The following is a 10,829-nucleotide window of genomic DNA, read 5'->3' as shown; positions in this document are numbered from 1 at the left end:
GAACGTTTCATTTCATTTTTCTTTTACATTTTTTTTTTTTTTTTTTTGTCTTGTCATTGAGAAAAGGCAGCTGGCACCCCGCTAGATATTAAGTGAGAATTACTGAGAAATACAGTCATAGTGCAGATTTTTGCAGACAGATTAATACCCGCGGTAGCAATTTGTCGCCCTAATGATAAACTCGTAAGAATCGAAATCAGTCGTTTTGAATGATGGATTAAGGTGTCTGATATTCGTTTGCTTCTTGTCAACTAACAAAACACTGAATACATAAATGTTGATGCATACTGTCCACTGAAAATCACGGTCTAGTACATCCTTTGCATTTTTATATAAACCTGCTTTTCATAAACAGGTCAAGTGAGGCACCATTAAAATCAAAACAAGCACTTTAAAGATGCAAAAAAAAGAAGCTTTGGAACATATTTTTCTCATGTCATTTCGTTAAGTGAAGACACTTATCTAAAAATGTTTTTGCACATTAAACAAACCGATGGAAAAAAAAAAAAAAAAAAAAACATCAAATCCCCCGGGTATATGTCTAAGTTTATACATGTAGTTAAAATACTAAAATTGCTTTTATTTCCAGGACAGCTCCAGCGGTGTTTATATAATGAGCAAATCATCACTTGCCAGACAGCAACATGGATGCTGTTGCTATGGTGTAATTGCAAAGGGACAGCCTTAGATAATGCTCATTGATTGAAACCCATTGAATTCAATCCTCACTGAGACGTTAGCTGCCCCTTTGAGGGAATCATACATACATATATATATATATATATATATATATATATATATGCTTTATCTTCATCTGCTTTGATTGAGTCCACAACCAGCTCCTGTCAGCCAATGTGTTGCCATTTGATTTTCTAGTGTTAACCTTGAGTATTAAGCCAAAATCCAGAGTGGCCTCCTTCTTATCGTATCATCACCGACAGCCTTAGTTTCCTCATAAGCACATGATATGAACCTGACATCATGTTTATTTGATGACAATAACATAGTTTGGTCAATATAGTGCAATAAGTGCAAAGCAATCAAAAAACAAAGGAAACTAATAAGGAATAGAGAATCTGCCAATGCTTGTATAAAAATAGGTGTTACATTGATTAAAATATCAGTATTACACAACATAATTAATACTTCAAATATCATGTATGAATTTTGTTTTGATAACATATCAATTCTACATATTAAGAATGAATACCCATATTCATTTTTAATATAATAATCTCCTTTATGAGAGCTCATTGAAGGCTGACTCGCCTTCCAATTCCAAAAAGTGCAGAAAGCATACAAAGACACTTTTTTTTTTTCTTTATCTTCTTCAAATGACGCAGTCTGTTTTGAACATTGGGGGTGTGCCACTTTCAAAAAAAGCCACTTGTACAATGCAGAGCTACAGTAAATGAAACTACAAACATAAGCCTTTTTCCAGAGGATCATGGAGTTATGATGACACAGGTAATATTGATGTAGAATCAAAAGTTTTGAAAAGACATGGCAGATTATATCAATAAATACTTACTTACAGACTACAGCAGAAAATAGTCCTACACAGTTTTGATGATCTGCTGTACAGTGTTTTTGTCCAGGAGTGATTCTTTTTTTTTTTTTATATATATATAAACATTTCTTTTCTGATTCACAATATACCGTATGTATGGTTATATTCCTGAAAATGAAGTTGGGTAAGATTTACCTGTACACTTACATTTTGTGTGTTATTCGATCTTCACCATAGAAAAATAGATTTTGCATCATCATCAGTTAAGTGGAGCGATTTTGTTCATCCGTGTTTCAGAAAGCTTGTATCCATTCCTGTAATGTCATGTTTCAGAAATAAGAATAAGACTGTTCGGCACACCCCGTTTTTTTTTGTTGTTGTTGTTGTTGTTGTTTTTTAACTCCTTCCGTTTTGCTTGTTTGTGTTGTGCCAAGGCACCCTATAAACTGAGCCAGTGTTTCAAGGAGGGTCAAGACAGAAAATGCTTCATCACATTAATGTCTCCGTCTCTCAGAACTGGCTAAAGGTGGTCTGTTTCTCAAGAACTTCGAGGTAATCGGGCTCAGACTGCAGTTTAGCTTTTAGCTCCAAATACTCATTTCTGTTGGGCTCGACATAAACAGTACTGGGTGCTGTGCCATAGAGCACTGTTTCTCTTATCCTCTCCGGGTGCAAGAACTGACGTCTGACATCAAAATTCGGGTTGTACGTGTACGCCACGGGCCCTGTGTACTTGTACTCTAAATTGGCACCTGCTGGGATGGACGGGATGGACTGATGGGGGGACTGCTTGTCAGGCTCGAGGATGCCTCTGAAGAAATGGTCTGCATCCTGGACAGGGGAAGGGTTTTCCCGTGGCTCGATGGTGCTGACGCTGTACGTCGGGCTCCTCATCGTACTACTATCCCGCTCCTCATCCGGGGTACTCCTGTATGTGACCTTGAGCTCGTGGAGGTCACGGTAATCCTCCACTGTGTTTCCTTCCCGTGACCTGTAAATGGGATTTTTGCACATGTGGCCCATGGGATGGGGAATATACTCGTAGACGTGTCCGGCCGGGGCCTTAACTTTCGGGCAAGAGCGGTTGCTGTAGAGGCTGTACTGTAAGTTAAAAGAGCTGACATCGGAATTGTTGGTGCTCGTGCGGTCGCTCTGAGACTTTTTGCGCTTTTTCATCACCACGACGAAGAGCCCCGCGGCCACAAAGACGGACATGATGAAAACGAGCAGGAGGCTGAGGATGAGGACAGAGAGGGGGACGGTGCTGCTGGGGGTGTTGATCTTCTGCGGGGCGTCTGTGGTGACGACCCTGTCGTCCATGGGCTCCTCCGTAGGGGGAGTCGGCGAGACGTAAGCGTCGGAGTAGTCCGGGCAGAGCTGCTCCGACTGGATGGCGCGCACGTCCGTCCCCGCGTGGCGCTTGGGCGTCTCGCACACCACCTCGTTGACCACGGTGCCCGCGCTGAGCTGCTCGAGCCATATCTTCATCCCCACGATGTCGCAGGAACAGTCCCAGGGGTTTTCGAACAGATCTATCTGGACCAGCAACTTGAGCTGATCTAAAACGCCGCTCACGGGCAGGTTTTGGAAATGGTTGTTGCGCAGGTTAAGCCTGGACAGGGAGAGGCTGGAAAAGATGCCCACGGGTAAAGTTTTCAGGAGGTTATTGTTGAGGAAAAGCAGCTGGAGATTGGGGAGGTAACGGAAAGTGCCCTCATCGACCTCCTTGACTTTGTTGTACTCTAAATAAAGATACTGCAAGTTCTGCAAACCAAAAAACATTTCTCCTGTAAGCCTGTCCATGAGATTACCATTTAAATACAGCCTACGCAGGTTAGTTAAATCCCCAAAAGCCCGGTCGTGGATCAGAGTTATCCTGTTGTTTCCCAGGTGAAGCAAATCCAATCCGGTCGCATCGACAAAATCTGACCTCCGTACCACAGGGATGTAATTTCCAGTGAGATACATTTTTTTAGGATTGTATGGCTTGGGTTTTAGATCAGAAATGCTCTCAATTTTTCTCTCTTGGCAGTTGACATTTAACCCAATTTCAGATATCTGCAGATTACACGTGCAGGCAGTGGGGCAGTCCAAAGGCACAGGAGATTTGGTCTGAAAAGCAATGATGGGGCCGTAGTTGTACGGGTTACCGCCTGGTATTCGAGAGGTGGGCTTTAACCTGGTTTTGTTAAATTGCCGCGTGCCCTTGGTAGGCCTAGAAGAGGACCTCAAAACGGCTGAGGAGGTGGCGGAGGCTGTGACCGCAGCTGGTGTGGTCTGGTAATATCCATTGGTGCTGCTGGGGGGCGCCGGCCTGACCGTGTCTTCCGTCGGTCGTCGGGGGCACAGTTCCTGCTTGGACACCTCATCCAGGTCACGACCGTGGAGCCTGAACGGGGTCTCGCACACCACTTCTCCCACCAGAGCCGTGTAGGCTATGCTCTCCAGCCAAGCCTTCAGAGCGATGAGCTCGCAGGAGCAATTCCAGGGGTTCTCCTCCAGTTGTAATTCCACAACCTTGTCCATGTGCTCCAGGAGGCCAATGTACGGGAACATTTTTAACCGGTTCCCCCTCAGGTCCAAGTGCGTAAGGGGAACATTCCGGAAGATATTCGGAGGAAGGACAGAGAGTAGGTTGTCGTTCAAAATCATCACTGTTAGTTGATGGAGTTTGCTCAAGGTGTTGGGCTCTATATTGGTGATGTAATTATAATCAATCTGTAGATATTCCAAACTCTCCAGTCCTGCGAAGGTGTCATCCCTCAGAACATCAATCTTGTTGTTATTCAGGTGCAACCTTTTTAATCCCTGGAGCCCATTGAAGGCACCGGACTCTATCTCCGAGATGTCATTGTTCCCCAAGTGCAGGATGGTCACCCCGGTGTAATTGATGAAATCATTGACTGACAGCTTCTTCAGGAGGTTCCCCGTCAGCAGGAGGTGATACATGGAGAAATGGACCGGGCTGATTTCTGTCAGTCTGATGATCCCCCGGTTCTCGCAGCTCACCGTCAGGATCCCTTCCTTCTCCTCGCATGTGCACAGGTTTCGGCAAATCTCCCCATAATTGTCATACATCTCAACCAGCCTCAGAGATGATGCAATCAGAAGGATTATTTTTAGGATCCAGATATGCATTTTTCCTGGGAGAGGATGCCCCAGCTCACTCAAGTGTGGTACCAGTATGAGGTGTCATCTGAGGGAGGAAAAGAAAAAGGACGGGTTCTGTTTTATATGGCACAGGAAATGCATGTCACAAATGTGCAATATTTACACACAAAAAACAAATATATATATATATATAATAACAAGAACAAGTGATAAAATGCAGAGCCCCTGATCAACACATATCAGACATGACACAGAGGCAAACACAAGGAGGCCTATTAATGTTTGCTCCCTATGCAGATGCTTAATGTCGGCACTATTGTGGTTTTGAGACGGTCAGAAAACAAGTTGAATCTTTAATAACTGCATACATAAACGACACTCCATATTCAAGTTGTTAACACTAACTACCCGAGGTGGACGGCCACTGCGCATTTTTGATAGCTCGCCTGAATTCCAATCCATCTTTGAAGGGGGGGGGGGGAGGCTTTGCAATCCTCCATATGCAGACTGATAGATTTAGTCGTTTACTAATTCAATCCATTGATCTTTTTTTTTTTTTTTTTACACAAAGGAGGACTCGCTGTCAAGGTATCTCGCGCCACGTCGCTGTGCGTGATGGATGATTTAGCATCTGGATTCAATCTTCCTCCCCCAAACTCACGTTAAAAAAAAAATCTTGAAGATGAAGTCCCCATCTCCTCACCATAAAGATTCCTCACTCACCCCGCATACCCGACGACTTGGTAACAGTGGGAGGTGGAGGTGGGGGGGGGGGGTAACTGTCGGATCGCTTCTCTCCACCTCCGTCCAAACAACATGGGGACGAGGGATATATATTCGTCTCCCGCGATTCAAGCGATCCGTGGTGAAAATATGAACGTAAGAACCGGCGGATCGACCGGGAGAAGCGTCTTTAAAATCCGGCCTGCCGTAGAAAATGTGAATATCAGCCTACGAGGCGACAGCGCAGTCCTTCTTCTGCCCACGGGCGGAGAAAAAAAAAAAAAAAAAAAAAAAAAAGAGACGAGAGGAGAGGAGTTGATCAAAGGCAAATAAGCAAGTGTCGTTGATGTTGCAGCGGATCTCTGATCGAAATTGCATTTTGACGTGGTGTAAATAATTTCATAATCAAGTATTATGTATGGCATCTGCTATATAGAAGGTTACAGATAGCCCCCCCCCCCCCACTCCCCTCTCTCTATCTCTCCCTCTCTCCTTCCCTCTCTCCGCCACAGACGCGTGAGCGCGCGGACACACACACACACACACACACACACACACACACACACACACACACACACACACGCACGCACGCACACATTTGGTCTGTGTGCGTTCCTTAAAAGAATACAAAAGCCCACTCATCGATCCCCAAATAGGCGCATTTTAACATACAGGGGCACGTTTCCACTGTACCTGAGCGCTGCACTTTCATCTCATTATTTCTTCTTACGTTTGGGTTTATTGCAATAACCTGAAGAAATGCCTAACGTCACTGGGAATAATAATACACAAAAATACAAACTTGTCTTCCAGCGGGGTGTGCAGAGGCAGCAGGTTTATTATTTGGAACGAATAAAACTGTGAGGGTAGAAATGCGGGCTCTGTGCTTGTTATTGCCGTAGCAGCCGCAGACACCTTGCTTAACAGCATCTTAAATCCGGATCAACTTCAGCAATGCAAGTGAGGGGGAGAAAACAAGAGATTTCAGCACCACGGACAGATCCCCAAAATGTTGAAAGCGCATAACGCCTCAGCCCAGACAGGCAATGGAAAGAAAGAAAGGAATTAAAAGAAAGAAAGAAAGAAAGAAAGACACAATACAATTGTCCTCTTACCGTGCTGATCCCGGTAAACGCCAAAGCATCCCGAAAAAAAAAAAAAAAAAAAAATCACGGCTGTGCCCAGTCTTTTTTCTCCAACCTCACGGAAAACATGGATTTCGTGATTTCGCCGTCCGCCCTTCCGTCGGCTTTAAAAGCAAATCAAGTCAAGTCTCCTCGGTCTTGAGCTCCATGAACCAGCCAGGGAAGAGCGCATATACAAGTCTCATTCACGCTTACGACGTGACAGCCAGCGCGGCAAAACGGGCGCCTGTGGTCTTCCAGCGGCGACTGAAATTAGCAGTGTCATCTCGGAAAAAGAGCCAAAACCAAAGTTCGAACATGGTAACGAAAAGGGGGCGAAGGAAAACGCGGTAATCCCACATCAGACAAGACTCGCCGCATGCATTTTAACAGTGACTTTCATCCATGCGCACTGGCGAAGCGGAGGAGAGCGGCACGAATCCCCTTGTCTGCTGCCAGTGGTGCGGCTTGTACCAGTTTATGTAGTATAGATCTGCCCGAGCTCTCTTTATTTCAATTGCACACACGGCGTCCGAGGGAGAAAAAAAAAACAACCAAAAAAAAAAAAAAACGACCGGAGATCAGTGGATACGTTCCTCCGGTTTTCTCCTTTCGGATGCACGAATCCAATCCCCTCTCTGCGGCTCTGCGCCGGTCATACGATACCCTATGTGTACACACGCACAAGCGTTATCTTCCCACCAGCGTTTCAACTAGTGGAACTTGGATCTTGGTTGGTGCAAACCAGCGCGTACCCTGCAGCGATGGACGTATTATGAAACAATTACCATCGCGTGGCACTCGTGAAAATGCATAAATCCCCCAATCTCAGGACTGTCACAGCAGCGGAAATGAAAAGCAATTTAATGCGTGCAATACTCTTTAAGGGGGTATGGTAATGTGGAGGAGGAGGAGGATGGGGGGGGGGGGAGGGGGTGGGGTGATGATGTGGAGGAGGGGAAGGGGAGGAGGGAGGGAGAATATGGAGGCTGGAAGAAGACCCGTAGAGGGCAGCACAATGATGAAAAAGGCATCTTGGCAGGCTTGTATTTGCAGGCTGCACTTTGTAAGTCGGTGTCTTTTAATTCAACGGCAACAGCCATTTGAGTTGTCACTCAGAGCTTTTTAGCTCTTTTTTTTTTTTTTTTTCACCAAAGCCCAATAAGGGGCCCACCTTATTCCCAACGCTTCCGAAAAGTCACAACTTGGCCACGTCAAGGGGGCTTTTCATTTGGGATTAAAATGCCGTTAATACTTTCAAAAATCTCCTCAACGGTGCTTTGATTCAAGAGGGCGGAGGCAGATGCGCGTTGGCCATCCCGGATTCGTCGTGTCTCTTCATTATTCCGTGCAGGGGGGGGGGGGGGGGAATGAAAACATTCCTTGAGACAGCTTTCAAATGATTGCGGGATGCTCGACACTGCCGGAATACGTCAGTGCTCCAACACCCTCCTCCGTACAGCAGAGGGATGCTTCGCTGTTGAACAATCGGAGCTTCATGATTTGCACAGACAAAAAGAGAGAATCACTTAATTCATCATCTGCTGAACCGACACGTCGGCATGCTCTTGTTAAGATGACCTTTAATCTCTTATGAAGTGAGGAATTAAAGTTGTAGCAGGTGAATGAGGTCAAGCAAAAAAAAAAAAAAAAAACACATCACATCTCTTTATGAAAGCTCCCAAATACATGGATTAAGCCTATAGTCCCACTAAACACAAATTTGCAAGAGATCTGCATTGAAAGACATGATTTTACTGTAGGATTAGGCTTAATCCAGTTTTGGACCAAATACTCAAGCCTACTAATGCTGCCATGTTGCTGTAAGTGCTCTGTATTTTACCAAATCAGGGCTTATTTGCCCCTTGTTGAAAGTTAAAAAAAAAAAATCAAGTCAAAGCCTCAGCTGCCCTCTTACCCTCTTGCTGTGGGACAAGAAACTTTAGAGGCACTTAACTAAAGCCCGAACAGAAAATCAAATTAAATCTAGCATATGGTGGGCCGCCATGTCCAAAGAGATTTCCCACTTAGCCAGTATTGTGTGGCAATAAGTCAACTCTAACGCTGCGTTTAGCATGCGGGGAGCGACAATAAGCGGATGTGGCACCCGTGCCGCCTTTTAGAAATTAGCCGTGGAGATGCATTGAATTATCTTAAAGTCTGGGAGCTGCGTAATCGCATTAAGAAGTGGTCTATCCTGCGGGGATGGACGAATCCGTATCTGCGGAATCCCCAGCTGGGCTGCAGCGGCGGAGGAACCAATGCAAGCAGGGTGTTTGCTCCGTTCCCCCTGGAAGGGACCGTGGGCCGGCTCCCCTGAGAGGTATCGCGGCATCAAAGCGAGGATGTAGCCGTCCTAAATCTTTGTTTTTGTTTCTTAGATGACTTTGTGTATCGCTGACGGGAGAGGTAGATACCCTTGATAAAGCAGCGGCCGGGTGGCGATGTGCGTTTGTGAGAGCAAACTTCTAAAAGATATAACTTTTGTTGGATCTTAAGTTGCGTTAAGTTTAGTTTGCACATCACACACTTCCATCCTCCACTGCTAATGTGAAATTAGTTGTGATGGTGCTCTCGTGCAAATTGGGATTTTTTTTTTTTTTTTTTTTTTTTTCTTGGACTCGGTTGTCTGTGATATCAAAGAGAAAAGACTTCTGGTAGACAGGCCGGGAGCCAAAAGCAAGTGGGCAGTGGGAATAATGAAATGTGCCTGAAAGAAAACATCTCATCGGGGATATACAGTACAACACGACGCCGCAGCACCATGTTTTTTTTTTTTTTTTTTTGTTTTTTGTCATTTGACAGTGGTATATTTAGCACAAATCTTCCAGAAATGACATTTAATTTTACAGTTGTGCTTGACGGATGGAGTTCAGCGAGGGGTTTAGTGTGCCGACTTGTTTATTGTTCTAAATATGACTGGGTAAATGTGCACTTCGTCTGAATAGTTTTCTTTACTGGGCCTGATATTTTGAAGCAGTTTGATCTCACGAACTCATTTCCGTTGATTTAGCAATAGGTGCTCCTCTCAACTGACAAAAGCTGCGTTGGCTGTAAAGCTATTAAAGCTACGATTCAAGAAAACCTTTCTATCTTTCGGAAATCTTCCAAACTAGACCTTCATGACGCCAGAGAACATTTTGGAGCGTGTGCCTTAATAGAAGGCAAATTCTTTTGTCAGAAGAGAGGCTGACACGCATTGTGCTGTGATTAACTTGTGAGGTCTCATCTGGCTTGCGTGTCCAGAGGCCAATTGGTGTTGCTCGCAATTTCCGTCATAACTCGGCAGGTCTAGGACGGGGTCTTTCAGGGGCCAGGATCCATTCAAAATGCTGATAATAAGGAATTAAAAAACAATTTCGGTTTGACAGTGCGATGTAACTGGCACATCTCCTCTGTTGATAACAAGATGCAGTGGAGAATTGCTTTACATAAACAACCCTGGATGTAGTTTTTGGCCCGGTAATGGAATGAAGGCTAATGAGACAAGCGAGGATGGATAGGACGGAGAAGTGGAAGCGTTTTGTTGCTCTGTGCTGGTGTCAATCCACCAATCATGCCACTAAATTGATTCAGTCCTTGCGGTGTCACATTTAATGCAACTCTCATAAAAGATAGAATACAAGGCCATTAACTGTTTCTCATCTTGACACCTACATCTAACCTACACGCACATTAACACTCATAATGTGTGGCTTTCCCACAAAATCCCTCTCAGCCTATTGATATTTAAATAATGAAGACGTCCTGCCATCAGGGCTTGGACAGCACTTTGTTTGAAGTAAATATACAAAATATATAAATCAATAAAACAAAAAAAAATCACTACTGATGAGATAGCAGAGTAAAAGATAGAGTAAATTATATTCATTTTCAAATTCTCCAGCACCCAACAGACAGCGACTCAAGTGACAACACATCAGCCAGTTTATCAGATTTTAAGACCCAATAAAAGCCAAATTCTTTACACGTACTTCCCAAAATATGTTCTTTTACAATCCAAGATAGAGGAATTCAGAACACAAATCAAAATGTCCTTTACAGAATTAACTTTTATTGTAATCAGCGTGTAACTTGTTTTATTTCTCTTCACTCAATCTTTAGATCTTCCTGACTGTAGGACATGTTAATGCCCAGGGAGCGTGCTAATGGAAAGGAGGTGTTACTTTTGCCATTTACCATCAGGTAAATAACCAATACCATTTAACCCCATATACATTAACCTACAATGCTGTTTGTAATGGTGTCTTTGCTTGTAATTGTCGAGCCTCTCTCCCAGTGAGATGTAACTCTGTTGCCATATATATTATTTTTAGCAGGACATCCGGTGTGCAGGTGTTGAAAGGGGCTACGAATAGGGG

The 10,829-nt window shown here is 44.3% G+C and overlaps 1 protein-coding gene across 4 annotated transcripts in view; it reads right to left on the bottom strand.

Moving 5' to 3' along the window:
• Nucleotides 1-968: 968 nt before the first annotated feature.
• LOC138620722 (SLIT and NTRK-like protein 5) overlaps nt 969-10,829 on the bottom strand; it is a 28,475-nt gene continuing 18,614 nt past the window's right edge. Inside the window, exons 1-2 of one of the 4 annotated variants that reach the window (XM_069698130.1) lie at nt 6,460-7,317; nt 969-4,706 (exon numbers count right to left, since the gene is read on the bottom strand). In XM_069698130.1, the coding sequence (XP_069554231.1) occupies nt 2,021-4,648 (2,628 nt within the window). In that variant the 5' untranslated portion in view covers nt 4,649-4,706; nt 6,460-7,317 and the 3' untranslated portion in view covers nt 969-2,020. The other 3 variants (XM_069698131.1, XM_069698133.1, XM_069698132.1) reach the window with 3 other exon arrangements.

Source organism: Brachyistius frenatus, unplaced genomic scaffold (genome assembly GCF_029030835.1).
Source record: "Brachyistius frenatus isolate BFR_SWC_R1_liver_20210118 unplaced genomic scaffold, ASM2903083v1 Contig_26, whole genome shotgun sequence".
Taxonomy (NCBI): Eukaryota; Metazoa; Chordata; class Actinopteri; family Embiotocidae; genus Brachyistius; species Brachyistius frenatus.
Note: the sequence above shows the minus strand (reverse complement) of the source record. Positions and strands in the feature narration are given on the sequence as shown.